A 23,039-nucleotide genomic window follows, 5' to 3' on the forward strand; every position below is an offset into this window, starting at 1 on the left:
ACCTTTTTCTTCTTCCTCTTCTTAAAGGATACCTTTCAGTATTTCGTATAATACTGGTTTAGTGGTGATGAACTCCTTTAGCTTTTCCTTGTCTGTGAAGCTCTTTATCTGACCTTCAGTTCTGAATGATAGCTTTGCTGGATAAAGTAATCTTGGTTGTAGGTTCTTGGTATTCAGCACTTTGAATATTTCTTGCCATTCCCTTCTGGCCTGCAAAGTTTCTGTTGAGAAATCAGCTGACAGTCGTATGGGTATTCCCTTGTAGGTAATTGAGTCTCTTTCTCTTGCTGCTTTTAAGATTCTCTCTTTGTCTTTTGCTCTTGGCATTTTAATGATGATGTGTCTTGGTGTGGTCCTCTTTGGATTCCTTTTGTTTGGGGTTCTCTGCGCTTCTTGGACCTGTAAGTCCATTTCTTTCACCAGGTGGGGGAAGTTTTCTGCCATTATTTCTTGAAATAGGTTTTCAATATCTTGCTGTCTTTCATCTTCTGGCACCCCTATTATTCTGATGTTGGTACGCTTGAAACTGTCCCAGAGGCTCCTTACACTATCTTCACACTTTCGGATTCTTTTTTCATTTTGCTTTTCCAGTTGGGTGTTTTTTGTCAAATCTTTGGTTTGATTCTTGTGCTCCTCTGGTCTGCTATTGGGTATAATATTCTTTATTTCAGTCCGTGTATGCTTACTTTCTAATTTCTTTATTGTAGCATCGAGGGTCTCATTAGTTTTCGTGAGGCTCTGCACAAATTTATGGCAAGCCCTCAAAATTGCGATTCTTAGCTCCATATCCTCCATTTCTGTCATGTTTTTTTGTCTCCGCATCTTTTATGCTTTCTTGGTGCACCCCCTTGTGGTCTTTGTGCGCAGTCTTGTTCTAGCCAAGCCTTAATTGTTGTAGTTAACACTAGAGGGATTTGACCACCAGGCCGACTGGCTGCAGGAAACAGCTGTGTGGAAAACGTCTGCCTTCTGGGGAGGCGCTAATCCAGCCTTTGCCTGAGGCGATCGGCAAATGGCTGTGCGCAGGTTTTGGGCGGGGCGGGATCAACAGGGCGGGCGGAGGGAGCAGTTATGGCCACTCTCAGTCCCGTTCCCAGAGGCTCTGCTTCTCAGAACCCCGCCAGCCGCTGCAAACCTCGGAGAGAAAGCTGCCTTCAGGTTCCAACTGATGCCGGATAATCCCGCTTCTCCCGTTTGAGTCTGGGTCCCTAGAGACTCGCCCGGATCTGGAGTCTGAGACTCACTCCCGACCGAAAACGACAACCGCGCCCTCAGCCACCAGCCCGCTTTGCGCGCGCACCTCGGTACCTTTGTATTTTCCACACTGCGCTGCCTCTGAGCCTCGGTTTGCTGTTCTCTTTCCTTCTAGTTGTAGAGTCTCTCTTCAGCCAGCTTTCCTGTGGTTCTGGGTGATGTCCGTTCTGTCTTTTAGTTGTATTTTTGAAATGGTTGTTTGTGGCAGCGGTCTCCGGTGTTTACCTACGCCGCCATCTTCGAATGTACTATATCTTAACTATTCTTTTGAGTTTATAAAACTATAAATATATATAATTTATATTAACTTATATAATTATAAAGATAATTCTGTGAATACCTTTGCATAATATTTTGCCTGAATTATAATGTTTCTTAGTATAGATCGTTAGAATTTTAACAGCTGTGACATACTATGAACTTTATGAATGTTCATAGTATATATTATAAAACAACTTTTCTGAAAGGTTGAGCCCAAATCAAATATACTCCCAACAACAGTATGTGGAAGTTCCTCTTTGATCATTTTCTTATTTTAAAAGTGGGCAGGGCAGCAAAATGTTGACAATTTGACAGGTAAAAATAATACCTTTTCTTACATTGCTACAAAGCTGACATTTTTTTTCTTGTTTGGTGGATACATTTGCTTTTTTCTGTTGCTTAACATTCTTCTCTGTCCAGGAAATTTCTTTATTTCGCTTTTTTCTTTTGAAATTTGTTATATTTATTTAACAGTTTATATATCTTAATGTATTTGCATAGTAGTATTCCATTTTATCGTTTCTACATTACTTTACTATCACAAAGTGCTTTAAAGTATATTGGTGGAAATATTATTTGCCATGTTAAAACTGGTGAAAAAATAGGAATTGAGAATTTAAGTGATTTTCAGAACTGTATGCTGAGGTCTCTTGGGTCATCCTTTCTGACAGCTTTTCATGTGTCTTGTACTTCATCCCCACAAACAATTCATAGGTACTAATGGATCCTTGGTCTTTTTAATTTCCTGACTTGTTCTTTCTAGCATACTCTTCTTATATCCCTGACCTGTTAGCATTTGCTAAAAATGTGTGTGGGGTTGGTGGTTCTTGATCTCTATATAACCAACAGTCTTGGTGTGTGTGTGTGTGTGTGTGTGTGTGTGTGTGTGTGTGCGCGCGCGCGCGTGCCACTTACTATCAACAGTTCTCAAATCTGTTTCTTGTTAAATGACTGTTAAGATTGAGACACTGAATCAGGTTGAAAACTCTGTAAAGGAAGCGAACTATTCCAGGCACTTTAAGAGAAAAGGATTTAGTAAAGGGAATTAGATACTTCCATGATTATTGGAAGGGATGAAGGAATGAATTCTAGGTTGAACCTTGTGGAATGATTCTAAGACTGTACAAGTTGACTTGCAGGGGATGCTGCAACATAGTTTATAATCACATGGCTGTAAGACCTGGGTCTGGAATTCAGAAACACACTGCCTTACCTGTGATTTGGAATTTGGAAAAGCCTTGCTGTCACAATTGCTCCAACACTGGAATATAGAATGTCTGGCATAACCAGTGCTGTATCAATGCTTATACTTAAAGCTGGAACCAGGATAATGGTCTTTTTAGTAACTTTCATCATTATAGAAAACCTTCAAGAATCCTCAGGAAATGGCTGCTGTTTCTTTTCCCCTTCAAAATCTTTGGCTAGTGCTTCTAATTAGGTAAAACCTAATTTGCATCCACAACCCCAAATGTAAGGGCGACTGAGAAATGTGATTTTTGGTTTTCCATTCTCTGGAGCCAGGAAGGAAACAAAAAAAAAAGGTGGTGTAAATGGGTGGCTGAGTACCATCTAGCATACTCATTTCCAATTTCAATTGGATTTTCTTCTCCCAGGGTTCCATAAGTAACTTACTTTTGGTACATCTGAAATCAAACATTATCCTAATCTTTCTTAGTCTCTCTTTTTCTTCTCATAACTACCCTTTTTAATTAACAGCATCCCCTGACCAAGCAGTTAGTAATTGTTAATCATTCACCACATTTAATTCTGTCTTTTAAAATGGTTTATCTACCCTCTGTTTCACCTTTCATCATATTTTAAACTAGTGTGTTTCCCTTATATTTCCAATCCTTCATGTTCTCTTTGGTCTGGAATGTTCATATTGAGCTGTCTATTCGGTGACTTAACTCTGTAGCTCTTGGTTCATATCTTTATAATGACACATTGTCTTATAATTTATTTCTCACCTCTTAATAGATCAGCGGTTCTCAACCTGTGGGTCGCGACCCCTTTGGCAGTCGAACGACCCTTCCACAGGGGTCGCCTAAGACCATCCTGCATATCAGATATTTACATTACGATTCATAACAGTAGCAACATTACAGTTATGAAGTAGCAACGAAAATAATTTTATGGTTGGGTCACAACATGAGGAACTGTATTTAAAGGGCCAGAAGGTTGAGAACCACTGTACTAAATGGAATTTGTAAGGAGGAAGGGCACTTTTTCATTTATCTTGAACCCTATCTCCTTGTGCCTAGGTGGACTCATAGATAGGATTTGGAAGGTACTTGATAAATATTGGGATAATTAACCTGCATAATTAGTAAACCTAAACTATTCTTCTCACTCTCATAAGTGTATAAAAATATATTCTACATCGTAGCTGTAATATTAGTGATTTAGTGTAAGGGATGGTTCAATATTTTTGCAGGGTTTGTTTTTATTAAGAAAGTAGTAATACATGCTTATTAAACAAAAGAAAATGTTGCTTTCCTAGACATAATAGTTCAGTATGTATCTTTATAAGTTTTTAGTATGTGGCAACATACATAGTATATATATATATGCATGCAATTTTTAACACATAGATTCATAGTAAAAGTTAAGAAGTTTATAACATTTATCCTCAAACACTCCCCCCAATCCCTTCTTCCCACTTCCATTCTGCAAGCTATAGATATTCTCAGAAAGTGGACTGAGGACCAGGATGATTTTATTACACAAGTGCCTTTACTAAGCCAACTGAGTTCAGACTGCATCCTAGTTTTCTTTTTTGTTTTCTTTGTTGATTAAGGTATTACTTATGTGTCTTTATCCCCACATTGCCCCCCACCCCACCCTGCTCATGCCTTCACCTCCACTGGTATCTGTGTCCATTGTTTATGCTTATATGCATGCATACAAGTCCTTTGGTTGATCTCTCCCCCTTACCTCCACCCTCCCCTGCCTTCCCTCTGAGGTTTGACGGTCTCTGGATCTATTTTTGTTCATCAGTTTATGTTGTTCATTATGTTCCACAAATGAGTGAGATCATGTGATATTTATCTTTCTCCAGCTGACTTATTTTGCTTAGCATAATGCTCTTCATGTGCATCCATGCTGTTGCAAGTGGTAGGAGTTCCTTCGTTTTTACAGCAGCATAGTATTCCATTGTGTAGATGTACCATTGTTTTTTAATCCACTCATCTGTTGATGGGCACTTAGGCTGTTTCCAAATCTTAGCTATTGTAAATTGTGCCACTATGAACATAGGGATGCATATATCCTTTCTATTTAGTGTTTCTAGTTTCTTGGGATATATTCCTAGAAGTGAGATCACTGGGTCAAATGGGAGTTCCATTTTTAGTATTTTGAGGACACTCCATACTGTTCTTTACATTGGCTGCACCAGTCTGCATTCCCCTCAGCAGTGCAGAGGGTTCCTTTTTCTCTGCATCCTCGCCAGCACTTATCATTTGTTGATTTGTTGATGATAGCCATTCTGACAGGTGTGAGATGGTACCTCATTGTGGTTTTGATTTGCATTTCTTGGATGATTAGTGACTTTGAGCATGTTTTCATATGTCTCTTGGCCTTCTGTATGTCCTCTTTTAAAAAGTATCTGTTTAGGTCCATGCCCATCCTAGGTTTCTTAAACATGGAGAGCTGGGCATTGGTCTTGACCAAATTAAGTGGTAGGTATCCCAAGCAAGGACTCATTCCATTCTAGAGTAAATGTCCTTAATTTTTCTCAGCATTTTAAAATTCAGTATTTCTTTTTCTTTACCCTTTCTTCATGATTCTAAAATTGGTTTAGCATTATGGTAGGATACTCTTTTATGTTTGCCAGTTTAGCAATCTGTGTAAAAGTTTCTCTGTCCTCACTGTATTTGAAGCTATCCGAGTGAATAACAAAATATTATATTTGTGTAATTACAATTAAGGTGTATGTAATGTTTTATTTGTATTCATTCTTGTAGCCATGTGACTCTGTTCACATTACAAATGATGATGAAAGATTTCTACATTGCCTTATCTCAGAGGAGAAGGAAAAAGTTAGCTTTACTGCTGTGGTTATCACAGGAGTACAATCAGAACACATACCGTACTTGAAAAATTATTTCCATCTTTGGACAAGACAGTTGGCGTAAGTATTTATATTTGATTGAGGACTTGTTTTTAAGAATGAAAATATTACAGATACATTGAAGCTTCTTGGCTATCTGCTTTGCTCCTGTCCATTTTCTTCCTTTCAGTATAGTAACTAGTACTCTGATGTCAGCATTAAAATTGTTTCCTATTCTGTAAATATTTATTGGTCACCTGTAATGTATTGGTTGATATTTGAGGCACAGGCATTGGAACATCTTTGATAAAAATAAGCCAGAATTTATCAGATTCAGTGCCATCATTCCCATAGCTCTCTTTTGTGCTTCTGTTATAGATCTGTCATAATGTTCCATGCCGTATATTTTACTTATTTTTTTGTTTGCTTTCCCCTATTGGATTGTCTTTTTTTATGCACTGCTATATACCCAGTATGTCCTGTTACATAGTAGATATTCTGTTTGCAGCAAGTCTATTAATATGAAAAAAGTCTATCTATGTAATAAAGAGGTAATATGCAAATTGACCGTCATGCCCTCACACAAGATGGCCTCCCCCATATGGTCACAAGATGGCCACCACAAGATGGCTAGCAGGGAAGGGCAATTGTGGGCGATTGGGCCTGCAGGGGAGGGCAGTTAGGGGCAACCAGGCCTATAGGGGAGGGCAGTTGGGGACGATTGGGCCAGCAGGGTAGCAGTTAAGCGTCAATCAGGCTGGCAGGGGAGTGGTTAGGGGGTGATCAGGCTGGCAGGCGAAGCGGTTAGGGGCAATCAGGCAGGCAGGCAGGCAGGCAGGCGAGCAGTTGGGAGCCAGCAGTCCAGGATTGTGAGAGGGATATCCCAGATTGGAGAGGGTGCAGACTGGGCTGAGGGACACCCCTCCCCCATGCACGAATTTCATGCACTGGGCCTCTAGTGTGTTAATATAAAACATATAATTAGGACATACGCCTGCACTAACAAAGAATAACTTTCTTAATGTATGTTTGTAATTTATCTTTGATTATAATGCTAACACTTTTGATATATCTGAAGAAATATCTCACGATTTTTAGTGATTTTTCTTTTATCAAATAGTATTTTAAACAGTAGCTAGGATAATTAATTCTTTTTTAAAATTAAAATTTATATGAAGGAAGATTGCAACTTCCTGTTTGAGGAATAATTATAGATTTGGTATGTTTTAGCCCTGAATAAAATGTCACCAAAATATAGTCATTTTTAACCTTTACTTAAAAATAAAGTAGTAGTTTAAAAATGAAGTGATTTTCAGTGGAATAATAATGAATGCATTAGTGTTTTGGTTTTTTTGTTTGGGAATATTAGGATAAGATTTTTTCAGTGCTATTGGAGAGGAACTATAAGTGTTATAGAATAATATTCTCATGTTGCACACATAACTTAAATATATCCAATCCTATATACTCCTTGATATTTGAGTCCTTGACATCCCTGACAAGTAAAAATATAGCCTCTTGCCTTCTAGGTTTTTTTTTGAATTGTATTTCTTGGAAATATAAAGTATGTGAACTTTGAAATAGGAAGGCCTGTATTGAAGCCTCTTCTCTTCCAAAGTCTTAGGTTCTGTGACCTTAGGTAAATTATATAAACTCCTTGTACCCCAATTTCTGTATGTATAAAATGAGGTACAATAGTACCTGCATCTCAGGATTGTTTTTACCATTAAATGGGATATATGTTTTAAAAAGCTTGATATAGTGTCTATTAGGTACTGCTAAATAGTAGTTATAGATTTGTTTTGGTCGAAGAATATATGAACTATAATTTTATGTGAGTTAAAAGTATAAAGTTATTTTTCTGTATTTTAGGCATATTTATCATTACTATATTCATGGCCCAAAAGGAAATGAAAAACGTACATCAAAAGAAGTTGGACCTTTCAACAACATTGATATTGAAGTAAGATAAAGTTCCTTTTTCAACTATTATGAATTATTAGGAATCTGTTCCAGTTCAAGTGACTCTGGATGAGAAAAAATCAGTCAATACAACTTCTCTCTCCTTTTTACTAAAGTTTTTTGGTAATTTGATGTCCAGATAAAGAGGTATTCTTAGATGTGTTTTTCTGGAACCTTTGTACCATAGTTTCTTTTTTTCTCTCTCTTTTATAGAGATATGAGTTGTTGCTGAATATTATGTCTTAAAGCAGAGAGGAAAAGGGACATAGTTTCCCTTTGGTTCACAGAAGTCTTATGATGGTGAAGTAAGATTTAGAACCACAAAACATTTGAGTGTTGGGTTCTGTTAGAATTTCATGTATATCATTGTCCCACTTCCTACCTCTAGCAAGACACCTTGTAAATATTCTCATGACTTATCTGTCCTTCAGCTTTGCTTTGCTCTTTTTTTTTTTTTGCTTGCTTTCTATTTTTTAGTAGTATATTTCATACTGATATGCTACTTATAGCTATTTAACTCATGTAAAATATTTCATTCAGCTAGATTTTTACTTGTACAAATAAAAGTAGTTTTTGCCTGTTCCTTTGTTGGATCATAGCTGAGAACAAAAGTCACCATAGAATTTAATTATTTTTGTTTTATTTTTATTTTAGATTTCTATGTTTGAAAAAGGGAAGGCACCTAAGATTGTCAACCTAAGGGAAATACAAGATGACATGCAGACGTTGTATATAAACACAGCAACTGATAGTTTTGAGTTCAAAGCTCACGTTGAAGGAGACGGTGTAGTGGAAGGGATTATCCGATATCACCCTTTCTTATATGATAGAGAAACTTACCCTGATGATCCATGCTTTCCATCAAGTATGTTAACCTGTTGTCTTAGCTACAAAATGTGAAGTGATTTAGGATCATGATTGTTTCTTTTCATGATTATTGTTAATTGGGCTATTAAGGCTGGATAAATATTAAAACCTTTTTCCTTATGCAAATCTCTTAAAGATGTTAGGTATTTATAATTTATATAATTCTTGATTTTTGTGTATATTCACTTTTAGATGAATAAAGCACTGGCTTTAAGAAACATTACATATTTTACCTTAGATCTTTTATTGAACGGAACTTTTAGTTATATACTGCATATTAATCTTTTACATATCCCCCTTATTGTTTTTCCATTATCTATGTAGGCATATATAAAGGAGTTTTAAACTTTCTGTAGTTAGTTTTTTATTCATGCTTTCTGATTTTGTCTTACTGTGAAAAGTCTTCTCAAGACTATAAAGGGATCCTGTAGTTTTAAAAAATTATTTTATGTTTAGATCTGTAATGTATCTGAAATCTAATCTCCTTTTTTTGTGTGTAGGGTAAGATAGGGCTTTATTATTTTTCCATGTAAGCATTCAGTTTCCTATCACCAATTATATTGAATATTATGATTTTTTAAATAGTTTGAAATATCATTTTTATAATAATATTAAGTTCCCATATGGATATATATCTGGTTTCTTTACTATAGATCTATTTTTGTATTTTTATATACTTTTATTGATTTCAGAGAGAAAGGGAGAGGGAGAGAGAGATGGAAACATCAATGGTGAGAGAGAATCATTGATTGGCTGCCTCCTGCATGCCCCCTACTAGGAATCGAGTCTGCAACCCGGCATGTACCCTTGACTAGAATCGAACTTGGGAACCTTCAGTCCGCAGGCTGACGCTCTATCCACTGAGCCAAACTGTCCAGGGCTATTTTGTATTTTTATATGTGAGTAATGGTACCTTCTTATAGCTATATACTCTATATTGGTATCTGTAGGGCAAGACACTTAGTATTCTTTTTTTGAGAAAATTCTTATTTCTTAATCTTTTACTTTTCTAGATAAACTTTGAAATCAGTTTGTACATGCACTTAAAAAAAATCCTGATGGGATTATTTAGATTTCATTGAATTCATAGATTAAAAGTATTAAATTTTCTCATTCAGAATACTTTCTCTATGTACTTAGTGTTTTGGGTTCTGGAACCAGATTTCCTGATTTGAATCTCATCTCTGCCACTTTCTGTTGTGTAAACTTTGACAAAGTACTTACTGCCTATCTCAGTTTTTCTTATCTGTGAAATGATAGGGGTGGGTAATAGTTCATGCTTCATAGAAGTTTTTTGAGGAGTAAATAAGAAACAGCTGTTTTTTTGTCCAACATTATTTATTTAGTGTTCATACATGTTACTAGTCACTGACTCTGCCTCCTGTGATGTCTCCACTCCCAGTTTAATTTGCCATTTCTAATATTTGTATGCTTATAGATAGGAAGATCAAGTTCTTCAAATGATTTCTTAAAATAAGAGCCAATAAATTGAGTCATGATTAGAGGGGTTCTCTAAGAGCAAAGCAATTTTGTCTGAAAGGAACTTTTATTTAGGGACTCCTTGTGAGGGTTTTTTGTGTGAAGAAGTCTTTATTTGTGAGGCTGACTTAATGCTAGAAAAACTGAGATGTTGCTATATCACTATTATAATGTTTGATCGTGATTTAAGTGGATATATGAAAATATATTGCTAACAAATATAAAATGCTATAGATATTTGTGTTAAATATGTGTTTGATGCTTTGTAACATATTATAATTACATATTATAATTTCTGCTGTATCACCTGGATCTGATCTTCAAAAATTTAATAGTTATGTAAGTTAAACTTAAATTTAGTATTATTGATTAATTTGCCCAAACTAGACAAACTTGCTGCTGCTAGATACTATAAGTTTCCCAGCTAATATTTAAGTGAACATACTGGTTCTGACAAAATTGTGAAACTTGTCTCTTGTTGTTGGTTTTTAAATATATTTTAATTGTTTTCTGAAAGGAAGGGAGGAGAGAGAGATAGACACATCAATGATGAGAGAGAATCATTGGTCAGCTGCCTCTTGCAATCCCCACACTGGGGATTGAGTCTGCAACCTAGGCATGTGCCCTGAATGGGAATCGAACCATGACCTCCTGGTTAATAGGTCAACGCTCAACCACTGAGCCATGCCAGCTGGGCTGAAACTTGTGTTTTAGGCATAGGATTTATGCTCCTATATTTATAGGGAAGAGGTATTGTGCTAGAGCACAAGGTCTTTGGATATGTGACTCTTTTGCTTTATAAACAGGTTTTAATGATTGCAATTTTATTAGCTAGTATAGCTCCTAACACATTGATTAATATATAAGTAATTATTGACTTTATTTATTTTTTAAAATATTTTTATTGATTTCAGAGAGAAAAGGAGAGGGAGAGGGGGAGCAGGAGAGTGAGAGAGAGAGAGAGAGAGAGAGAGAGAGAGAAAAGCATCAATGATGAGAGAAAACCATTGATCAGCTGCTCCCTGCATGCTTCACACTAGGGATCGAGCCCGCAACCTGGGCATGTGCCCTGACCAGAAACAAACTGTGACCTCCTTGTTCATAAGTCAATGCTCAAACACTGAGCATGCCAGCCGGCAATTCTTGGCTTTTAAATGAGAAACCCCATTGGTAATGTATAACCACTTTGGAAATCTTTTATTCTGAGGACAAACTAAGAATAAAGCTACCTTAAGTTTTCTAGAATACAGCGTTAACAATCGTGAGTTTTAGTTACCATTTCTCTGAAGCAACTTGAACATTTTACTTTTAGAAATTGACAAAAGTGACAAAAGTTTCATATACTTTTTAAAAATTTCATATACTTGATAGCAATAAACATTTTTTTTCATTCCTGCGCTCTAGAATTAAAAGATGAAGATGATGATGATGATTGTTATATAATTGAGAAAGCTGCAAGAGGAAAAAGGCCTATTTTTGAATGTTTTTGGAATGGACGACTAATACCATATACATCTGTTGAAGAGTAAGTTTTTGTTTTTGCTGAAATTATATTGTTTTATAACCTAATCTTTTTACTAACTAATATTTTGTTCTATTCAAGCTTTGACTGGTGTGCTCCTCCTAAGAAGAGAGGGCTTGTACCAATCGAGTGCTACAATAGAATATCTGGTGCATTATTCACTAATGACAGATTCCAGGTCAGCACAAATAAACTGACTTTTATGGATCTTGAGCTAAAATTGAAAGATAAGAACACCCTTTTTACAAGGATTTCAAATGGACAGGTATGATTGTAAATATCAAGTTTTGAATATTTGCAAATGTTCTATTTTATGTACAACAAAAGTCACTATTAGTGTAGATTTATAAGACATTTTGTATACTTTTCATTTTAATTAATCAAAAGAATATGTGTAAATTTTTCCCATGAGGATTTATGTGTTCATACCATCCCCGGTCAGGGCACGTACAGTAATCAACCAATCTATCCCATAAAAGAGTAATATGCAAATTAGCCATCACACCCTCAATCCGTCAGTCCGTCACAAAGATGGCAGCGGCCACGGAGCTTGAGCCAGCGGGAGGCTTGGTTGCCCCGGCGATGGAGGAAGCCAAGCTTCCCACCTGCCCTGGCCGGCCCTGAGCTCCGCTCAAGGCTACAAAGTTTCAATTATAGAAGATAAATAAATCCCAGATACCTGCTTCCAGCTGGCCTGGCCTCTGCTCCAGGAAGCACTGGGAGCCTGGGCTTCCACTTAAGGCTACAAAGTTTCAATTATAGGAGTTAAATAAATCCCAGATACATGCTTCCAGCCGGTGGCCGTGGCCAGCCTGAAAACGGCCATCAGCCCCTCACCCAGACTGGCCAGGCACCCCAGTAGGGCCCCCACCATGAAGGGGCTGTGGCCAGCCTGCAAACAGCCCTCAGCCCCTCACCCAGGCTGGCCACACCCCCATGGGGTGAGGGTCCCCACTGGGGGGCTTGACCAGCCTGCAAACAGCCATCAGCCCCTCACCCAGGCTGGCCAGGTACCCCAGTGGGGACCCCCACCCTGAAGGGAGTGTGGCCAGCCTGAAAATGGCCCTCAGCCCCTCACCCAGGCTGGCCAGGCACCCCAGTGGGGACCCCCACACTGATCTGGGACACCCTTCAGGGCAAACCAGCCGCCTCTCACCCATGCACCGGGCCTCTATCCTATATAATAAAAGGGTAATATGCAAATTGACCCTAATAGCAGAACAACTGGGAATGACTGGTCACTGTGACACACACTGACCACCAGGGGGCAGACGCTCAATGCAGGAGATGCCCCCTGGTTGTCAGTGCACTCCCACGGGGGAGCTCTGCTGAGCCACAAGCCAGGCTGATGGCTGCCAGCACAGCGGTGGTGGCAGGAGCCTCTCCCGCCTCCTCAGCAGCGCTAAGGATGTCCGACTGCAGCTTAGGCTTGCTCCCCGCTGGCAAGTGGACATCCCCCGAGGGCTCCCAGGCTGCCAGAGGGATGTCTGTCTGCCAGCTTAGGCCCAATCCCCTGGGGAGCGGGCCTAAGCCAGCAGGTGGACATCCCCCGAGGGGTCCCAGATTGCGAGAGGGCACAGGCTGGGCTGAGGGACCCTCCTTCCCAAGTGCACAAATGTGCACTGGGCCTCTAATGAATATATAAATAAGTGGAACAACAAATGAATGTTTCTCTTCCCCCCCTTCTAAAAATCAGTTTTAAAAACAAAGTTTTAAAAATGGCTAATGGTTAGATGATTTGGGGTAAAATTTAAAGTTCTTTATTAGATCTTAATATCAAGACCATGACCATAGTGAATAGGAGCTATAGAAGAATATCCATTTAATGAGAGCATATAAGAACAATATTATCAAATACAGGGCTGTTTTTCTATTTTAATAACCAAACTATGCAATTTTAATCTAATCTTAAGGGTGAAGTTGAGGTAGAACTGAAATATTTCGGGCTAAAAGGTGATTTGATATTGGTCAGTTTTAAAATACAGGCATTGATTGATAAAACAAGAATGATAGTTTTTGTTTTTTTAAGTTGAATGGAACTAGTGTACTGTTGTATTTTTCTTCTATCCAAATACTTCAGAAACTTTTACCTGATATACTACTCTTTCAGTAGTTCAGTGTTGAGTTGCAAAGAAATGGGTGCATTTATTGTGAACCTAAAATTGCTGGACAGTAAACACAATAGCCTACAGTATTTATAGTCATTCCTACAAGATGTTTAAATTCATTTTGCTGTTAATAAAAGATTCTGAATCATGGAAGATTAAGATACGTTTAAAGAATTATCCCCTGAGAAAAGTCTTACTTGTACTTACACATGATAGATATATTACTATTAACTATCCAACATTTATTGAACAATTTGGTCTTTCCAAAAGTTACCCACAATAGGTTAATTCTGTTTCTTTGTCACATTGCATTTTAAAATACGTATTTTCTAATTTTGGGAATTTTAAATACATAGAAAAGTTGAAAGAATATTATAATGAGTACCCACATACTCCTCTCCTAGATTAGTTGTCATCTTGCCACACTTGTAACATTTTCCTTTAACACATTACTGAATGTCTGCAATTAGTTAATGCATCTGGTAATTTGGTTGATAATGAATCCTAAGACTTCTTTACATTTTAGCTTAGAATAATTTTTTCTAATACACAGGCTATACATTGAAGTGCAGTGTAAAAATGTACCCAGACTAATAATGTTAATATCCCTGTCAAGTTGACAAAGTGACAACAGTTTTTTGCTGTTCGGAAAGGAGTTGGTACCCGGGAAAAGTATTTGGGGAAGTTTTCTTTGAAACTTGCCATTTTTGAGTTTTTACCAAGTACATGTATTTCTTATTCAAAGCTGAAATCATTTTTAATTTTGCCCCATTTTCATTTGGAAATAGTATAATACGGAGAAAGGGATGGAGAAAGAAATGAACTTTTGTAATTTTGTCATTGTCTTCTGTGAAAGCATGTAATGTGGATGGAGATTGTTTTTCCTATTCATTCTTCTAAAGACAAGCATTAAACAATATATTGCAGATTATGTTTGAGTATAAATCTCTAAACTATTTCCCAGCAGGGTGAAGAATGATAAGCAGTAATATTGTATTATATATTATTAGAAAACACTGTTTTTACCTTATGATTTAATTTTTGGGATAGGTAATATGCATTACATAATTAAAAGGAAAAATGTGTTTTGCATAGCAGGGTTTCTCAACCCTTTTTTTATTATCACCCTCATCAGGAACCTTATTTATACTTTTTTTTTCTTATTGCTTTCCCCCATGATATTTTAATACCATAGATATGCCTTACATATGTTTATGTACTATATTTATGTATCTCTGTTCTTGATACATAAAAAGTTATTTATTACCCTGTTGTGAATGTGCATGATTCACAGTGATAAGGGTTCCATTTACCCCTTTCTCATTGCCTCTGCTGTTCATAATTTCTTTTGTACCTTAAAATTTAAAGCAAGGAAGTAAAGTTTTATTGTTGGTGTTGACCATTGAGACTTGGTTCCAAAGATGATAATAAAGATTTGCTTTCTGTAATACTGGTTTTGTTAGAAATCTAAGTTTGTATGGGAGAAAAATCCAGCAAAATATTTTAGCTTTTTATTAGGTTTTCTGGGTGGGAAAGAAAAAATGGAATGAATGACAAGTGTCCATGGTTGTATATGTTAACTATATTTCATAGAATGTTTTTAAATTTTACAGGAGCAGCGAGTGAAAATTGACAGAGAATTTTCTTTCTGGCTCAAAGACTGTCATGAAAAGTATGACAAACAAATAAAATTTACACTTTTTAAAGGAATAAGTACACGTTCTGATCTTCCTGCTAAAAAGCAGGGCCCCTGGGCCACATACTCAGCAATAGAATGGGATGGAAAAATATACAAAGCAGGACAGATGGTAGGTTTAACTTTTTTTAGATTCAGTATTTAGTAGAATTTGAAACTAATAGATGTACTAGAATTTAAAATTTTATTGAATTTATTGGGGTGACATTGGTTGGATGTATTGGAATTTAGCAACAACTAAAAATAATGTATATATTGATTGGTTCCTCAGGAGCCAGGAAAAAATGAAAAGGTCAAACTGATTTTAATTCCATAATTTAACATGGCATTAAAAAAAAAACAACAACAAAAAGCTTGCTTGTTGCCTAAGGCTCAGTTAGCAAGGTTTTTATTGTTTCTTGCAATAAACTTTACTCAAATAGATATTTTCAATGTTTTTTAATGTGATTTGAAATTATGACTTTTTAGCAAATTTTATTATGTGCTTCTTGTAGGTTGCTATAGATTTTGCGTTGTGGAGAATTCAGAGATCTATTAGATGTGCTTTGTCTTTAGGGTGATTACAACTTAAAAATAGATAACCTAAACATCCTATGTAATAAAAGGGTAATATGCAAATTGACCCTAACAGCAGAACGACTGGGAATGACTGGTCACTATGACACACACTGACCACAAGGGGGCAGATGCTCAATGCTGGAGCTACCCTCTGGTGGTCAGTGCGCTCCCACAGGGGGAGTTCTGCTCAGCCACAAGCCAGGCTGCCAGCTGCCAGAACAGTGTTGGTGGCAGGAGCCTCTCCCGCCTCCTCAGCAGCACTAAGGATGTCCGACTGCAGCTTAGGCTCAATCCCCCGGGGAGCGGGCCTAAGCCAGCAGGTGGACATCCCCCGAGGGGTCCCAGATTCCGAGAGGGCACAGGCTGGGCCGAGGGACCCCCCCGAGTGGACAACTTTTTGTGCACCAGGCCTCTAGTAAATAATAATAGGTCAGAAGGTGATAACTACTATGAAAAAAGGATGAATAGTTCTTTGACAATTTAGAAGGTGAGGAGAAAATTTTCTGACTTTGGATGGGCCTAGGATGGTAGTCGGCAAACTCATTAGTCAACAGAGCCAAATATCAACAGTACTTCTTCAAAATAGACTCACCCAGGCTGAAAACCGACTTCTGCGCAAGGGCCACGAAGTTTCAATCACACTGTATGTGCGCCTGCACGTGGTATTTTGTGGAAGAGCCACACTCAAGGGGCCAAAGAGCCGCATGTGGCTCGTGAGCCGCAGTTTGCCGTCCACGGGTCTAGGAGAAGAGTGTAAATCATGAAATTCTTTGGGCAGGAAACAGCTTTTGTAAGGACCTCGAAAGAAGTGTAGGCTCAGGTTTACACAGATTATTAAAAAGGTAGGAGGTTGTTTATTCTCTCCATAAACATGAGAATCATTGTCATTTATTTAAAACTCGGATTTGGATGCAATCACTTAGAAGTACTGTGTGTAGATACATTCTTGTTTTTCTAACATTTAGGGATTAGAATGGAAAAAGGGGAGCTGACAAGAGTAAAAGGGAAAGCTGTTGAGATAGAAGGAAAGTAGGAGAATATGGAAGTCAATTGAAGAGTTTTAAGAAAGAGGGAGTGATCAGCTTTGTCAAATTCCTTCTCAGAGAGGTAACTTGAGCATAGACAAAGATATTTGTAAGTTCAGGGAAACAGCAAGCAGTAGACTTGGGCTATGTGTATGTGAAGAGAAATAGTTTAGAAATTAGACTGGAAACGTAGATTAGGTATCAACTCTTACAGTTCTTGTCAAGAATTTCTGAGCTGGATAATGGAAATTACTCTTTGATTTTTTTAAGCCATGTAAGGAAAAGAAATGCTATAGGCAATATTAAGCTAATTTATTTGAAGGAAGTGATAACTAGTTGGAGTTTGTAAGTCGTTGTTGATAGTCTGAAAGCCAGATTTTATGGTGGAAAAAGATTTGAGATACTTTGGTATTTACAATAATTACTTTGAAGGAGTTATGGACCTTTTAGACACATGCATAGCTATGACATTTTTGTATGAAAAAGGTACTGTGTCTTTAAAATGTGTTGAGAATAAGTAGAGAACTTCACAATTCTAACTTATTAGAATATTAGAATGATTTTTTTTAAATTCATTTTTCTAGTGATAGATACCAAGTTTTTTCCTTTGTATAAAATGGTTCTGTGAAATAATTATTCTATTAAACCTGTTTCTCTTAGTAACTATTAACATTAAAGTCTTCTTTCAAAACTAAATATTAGGTGAAGACAATCAAGACACTTCCTCTTTTTTATGGAAGCATAGAAAAATTTTTTCTTTATGGTAATCATGATGGAGAAGTATATGCTACTGGAGGAGAGGTTCAAATTGCAATGGTAAGACAACAAGTAATACAAAATATTTATTGAAAGTCTGTTGATACCATTTACTTTTGCTTAAATGTAGAAATAAGGTACAAAGGTTTTTTCTTTTTCTTTTTTTAAATATATTTTTTATTGATTTTATACAAAGAGGAAGAGAGAGGGATAGAGTTAGAAACATCGATGAGATGAGAGAGAAACATCAATCAGCTGCCTCCTGCACACCCCCCAATGGGGATATGCCCTCAACCAAGGTATATGCCCTTGACCAGAATCGAACCTGGGACCCTTCAGTCTGCAGGCTGACGCTCTATCCACTGAGCCAAACCAGTTAGGGCAAGGTACAAAGGTTTTTAAAATAAAAGAAAATAAAAAGGGGAAGAAAATGGCCATCAGGTTTTTCCATTGGGTAGTGTCAGCATGCGTTTTTATATTTCATATTTGGTGGTTTTAATAATCTATAGAATTTAACATTTGTATGCCCAATGTTTAACAAGTATACATATATTATTGCTACTTATCACAACGATTTTGTGAAGTGCACATTTCATCCAAGGCCCACAAACTAGTAAACACTAGAGCCAGAATTCTCTTAAGAATGAATTATTCTAACATTATGTTAAGTGAAATAAGCCAGCCAGAGAAAGACAAGTACCATATGATTTAACTCATATGTGGAATTTAATGAACAAACTGAACTAAGAAACAAAATAGACACTCATAGAGAGCAGGGAGACAACTCTGGGAGAGGAGGTGTTGGGGGCACAGATTGAGTAAAAAAGCGTGTAAAAAGAGAACTCGTGGCCCTAGCTGGCTTGGCTCAGTGGATAGAGTGTCGGCTTGCGGACTGGAGGGTCTTGGGTTCGATTCTGGTCAAGGGCACATGCCCAGGTTGCAGGCTCAACTCCCAGTAGGCGGCGTGCAGGAGGCAGCCAATCAATGATTCTCTCTCATCATTGATGTTTCTCTCTCTCCCTCTCCCTTCCTCTCTGAAATCAGTACAAATATATTTTAAAAAAGGAAAGAGAGAATATGTGGACATGGACAATGGTATGGTGATTGCAGGGATGGAGGGGGATGTGTGTTGGTAGAAGAGGGCATAGAGGGAATAAATGGCAATAAAAACTTTTAAATTTTAAAAAATGACTGATTATAAAACTAGAGTGGGTTTTATCTCTAAACCATGCTCTTGTTAATATTTGAATGGTATTTAATTAGGCCTAAGGAGGTAACATGAAAAATGGAAATAAACACAGATGTGTAATGATAATAACTATTATGAATTTATATATTTAATGAGGATAAATGTATTTCTTTAGAAGAAATGAATGTTTTTATTGCAGCTAAATTCAAATAGTTTTCTTTGCAAGGTTGATACAAATTTAATTTATTGATTTAGGAACCACGAGCACTGTATGATGAAACAAAAATTGTGCCAATTGCAAAACTGGATAGGACCTTTGCTGAGAAAGCTGTAAAAAAATATGTAGAAGATGAAATGGCAAGGTAATTCTCATTTCAAGATGCATGATAACAATAAAAAAAAATCAAGAGTAGATCATAGTGCTTTCAACTATTCTTGAGTGTGTTGTTATGCTCTTCTAATAGGGCATTTGTAGTCTAGATGTATATATTATGACAAATAACATTAAAAAATCGAGACCTCTAGTTATAAAATTAGAATCCTATATTTTACAGAAAAAAGAGGAAATTTTATATATCTAAAGTATCACTATTATAGGCATTATGATTAGGATATGTTAAAGAAAAAACAACTTTGGCCTATAACAAGAGGAAAATTGTAACTTCTGAGAGGTAAAGATTAATGCAAGAGAAGTAAAAGGAAATAGAAAAACAAAATTCTATCTGTGACTCTTGTATAGCTAATAATGGGGACATTTTGATTCTCACTGAATTTAACTGGTAATCCTTCTGTTCTTAAGAATTTATTATATCTCCAAAGGGTAACTTTTATAATAAATGAAAAATTATGAAAAATTGACAATTTCTAGCTCTTAATACCAAGAGGTTTTGCCTGACTTTTCAGTAGCCACAGTGATGGTTAAGGTGGAGAAAACTTTTAGATTATTAGTCATATAGAAGTTCAGATTTAACCTTTGAAAATATATGAGAAATGCTGAAGTTTCTTGTAATTTCTATTTTCTAATTAACACCATAATTAACATAGTTTGTGAAACTAAAGTGTTTTGTACCAAAATAATTTATAATATGGAGAAATACTCAAAATGTTAATTTTTTCTAAATGTGGGCTTAAACATTAATGTGCCGGTTTCCTATTAGGCTTCCTGATAGATTGTCAGTAACTTGGCCTGAAGGAGATGAATTATTTCCAAATGAAATTAGGCCTGCTGGAACTACCATTGGTATGTTTTTGCTTTGTTTTTTTCTTAATACTGAAAAAAGGCTTTTCTTGTGTCTTACATTCCCAATATGTAAAAGACCATGAAAAATTAAAATGCAGTGTGAAGACCTGGCAAGTTCATCAGATTATTGGGTGTAACTAAGAAACTCTTACTTTAAATTTTGGTATAATAGGTGCATTAAGGATTGAAATACTGAATAAAAAAGGAGAAGCGATGCAAAAGCTTCCAGGAACAGGTCATGGAGGGTCAAAGAAACTACTGGTTGAGCTCAAAGTTATATTACACAGTAAGTATAAAAACTAATTTGGATATTTAATATTGTTCTTAAATGTGTAATACAGATTTTAATATATTCATATATTTAAGGACAACGTAGCAATCTTAGATTTTATTAAAGTTAGGAATTTCAAATGTGTTATGAATAATTTGAGTTTTCTAATTGATAATCTTAGTTTTTTTAAAAAAAAACTTTATTCTAAATTTTCCCATGTAGGTAACTATATGGGCTAAAATACATGTATAACAATTTGTACTAGATAGGAATGTAAATAATCCTTAAATCCCCTCTAAGTAGATATACTGTGGCTCAGAACCTGTTGGCCAAAAATACTTGGTTCACATAATAAGCCTTACCCACTCTTTGGTAAAGAGGAAAGAAGTGGGTATTATTGCTCATCTTGAGTCACCTTGTTTGTTAACTTTTTTATCCGTTGTCCACACAGTGACTGTACCATTATACATTCCCATCAGCAATATAGAAGGGTTCCAGTATCTCCACATCCTTGCCAACATGCTATTTTGTTTTATTTTAATGTCATCCTAATTGTTATGAATGATATCTTATTGTGGTTTTGATTTGCATTTCCCTAATGATCAGTGAAGTTGAGCATCTTTTCATATGCTTATTGGCCATCTCTACATCTTCTTTTAGAAATGTTTATTCTAGTCCTTTGCCCATTTTTAAATTAGATTAGTGTTTTTTTGTCGTTGCTTTGTAGGAGTTCTTTATATGGTTTGTGCAATAATCCCTTGTCAGATAATGTGATTTGTAGGTATTTTCTTTGACTCCGTGGGTTGCCTTTTTACCCTATTGATGGTGTTTTTTGATGCAAAAAAGTGTTATATTTTGATATAGTCCAATTTGTCTATTTTTGCTTTTGTTGCCTGTGTTTTCAATGTCATATACAATAAGTTATTGCCAAATCCAATGTTATGAAGCTTTTCTTGAATGTTTACTTTTATGAGTTTTGCAGTTTTAGCTCCTAGTTTTATTATTTGATCCATTTTGAGTTGACTTTTATATAGGTTAATTTTTAAAAAAAAATACGGTTAACTTCTTTTGCATGGGGATATTCAGTTTTCCCAGCATCATTTGTCAAAAAGACTTCTTTCCTCTTTGAATGGTCTTAGTATCCTTGTCAAAAATCATTTAACGTATATGGAAGGGTGCTGTATTGAATTCCATTGGTCTATATATGTCTGTCATTATGACAGTACCACATTGTTGTTGTTTTTGTGGGTTGGTTTTAAAAAAATTTTATTGACATATAATTGACCTACAATATCCATTAGCTTCAGATGTACATCATAAGTAATTCTGATATTTATATAAATTATTAAATGATTCCCACTATAAGTCTAGTTACCTTCTGTCACCATACAAAGTTGTTACATTTATTATTGACTACTAGAGGCCCGGTGCATGGATTCGTGCACATTGAAAGGAAATTAATTAGAAGGTGGCCAGCGGGGGTGGGACTGAGCGAGATGGCCCAGACATGCCCTGGAGCGAATCTCCCATGGTCCCTCACAGGCTGGCTACACCTGGGGTGGCACCGGGGCTCAAAAGATGTCTGCGAAGTGAGTGGGGTCCCTCCGGCAGGTGGGGTCCCTCGGCCTGGCCTGTGGGGATTGGGCCGAAACTGGCAGTCTGATGTCCCCCGAGGGGTCCCCTAGTGCAAGAGGGCACTCTGCAAAGTTACTGTTGCTTGGCAGCTCCTGTGTCGAGCATCTGCCCATGGTGGTCAGTGTGCATCATAACTACCGGCCAGTTGGCTGGTCACTTAGGCTTTTATAAATATATATACTAAAGTCCTGGTGCACGAAATTCATGCACTTGGGAGGGCGGTCCCTCAGCCCGGCCTATGCCCTCTCGCAGTCGGGGAGCCCTTGGGGGTAGGGAGCGGGCCTAAGCTTGCAGTTCGACATCTTTAGCCCTGCCCAGAGGCAGGAGAGGCCACCGCCGCTGCTGCTCACCAGCCATGAGCCTGGCTTCTGGCTGAGCAGAGCTCCCCTTGTGGGAGCGCACAGACCACCAGGAGGCAGCTCCTGCGTTGAGTGTCTGCCCCTGGACATCAGTGTGCATCATAGAGACCGGTTGTTCTGCTGTTCAGTTGATTTGCATATTAACCTTTTATTATATAGGACTAGAGGCCCGGTGCACGAAATTTGTGCATGGGTAGGGTCCCTAGTCCTGGCCGGTGATCAGGACCAATCGGGGCCTTCCAGCTGCTGGCCAGGGCCTGCCTTCATTCTGCATTGTCCTCTGGTGGTCAGCACATGTCATAGTGAGTGCTCGAACTCCCAGTCTCCCAGTCAAACACCCGAGGGGCACTTTGCATATTCGCCTTTTATATATATGTATTAGAGGCCCGATGCACAAAAATTTGTGCACTCGGGGGCGGGGGGTCCCTCAGCCTGGCCTGTGTCCTCTCGCAGTCTGGGACCCCTCGGGAGATAATGACCTACTGGCTTAGGCCTGCTCCCGGGTGGCAGAGGGCAGGCCCAATCCCTAGGTGCAGGCCCTGGTCGGGCTCAGAGCAAGGCCGATTGGGGAGTTGGGGCGCCTGTCATGCACAGAGCAGGGTGGATCGGGAGGTTGCGATGCCACCCTCAGTCACACTCAGGCTAGGGCCGATTGGGGGGTTGGGGCACCGCCCCCTGTCACACTCAAGCAGAGTTGATGGGGAGGTTGCGGCGCCACCCCCTGTCACGCAAAGAGCAGGGCCAATCAGGAGGTTGGGACGCTGCCCCCGTCACTCACAGAGCGGGGTCGATCAGGGGGTTGAGGAGCT

At 37.7% G+C, this 23,039-nt stretch overlaps 1 protein-coding gene across 2 annotated transcripts in view; it reads left to right on the forward strand.

Annotated features, from left to right (window-relative positions):
• Nucleotides 1–23,039, forward strand: part of SMCHD1 (structural maintenance of chromosomes flexible hinge domain containing 1) — a 152,621-nt gene that overhangs the window by 34,910 nt on the left and 94,672 nt on the right. For both annotated transcript variants that reach the window (XM_070420560.1, XM_070420559.1), the window contains exons 8-17: nt 5,478–5,644; nt 7,436–7,526; nt 8,180–8,390; nt 11,276–11,396; nt 11,475–11,658; nt 15,115–15,309; nt 17,483–17,596; nt 18,981–19,087; nt 19,883–19,965; nt 20,138–20,251. In XM_070420560.1, coding sequence (XP_070276661.1) covers nt 5,478–5,644; nt 7,436–7,526; nt 8,180–8,390; nt 11,276–11,396; nt 11,475–11,658; nt 15,115–15,309; nt 17,483–17,596; nt 18,981–19,087; nt 19,883–19,965; nt 20,138–20,251 — 1,387 coding nt within the window. The remainder of the gene's footprint in view (nt 1–5,477; nt 5,645–7,435; nt 7,527–8,179; nt 8,391–11,275; nt 11,397–11,474; nt 11,659–15,114; nt 15,310–17,482; nt 17,597–18,980; nt 19,088–19,882; nt 19,966–20,137; nt 20,252–23,039) is intronic.

Source organism: Myotis yumanensis, unplaced genomic scaffold (genome assembly GCF_028538775.1).
Source record: "Myotis yumanensis isolate MYYU_CA2020_CCGP unplaced genomic scaffold, mMyoYum1.0.hap1 SCAF_7, whole genome shotgun sequence".
Taxonomy (NCBI): domain Eukaryota; kingdom Metazoa; phylum Chordata; class Mammalia; order Chiroptera; family Vespertilionidae; genus Myotis; species Myotis yumanensis.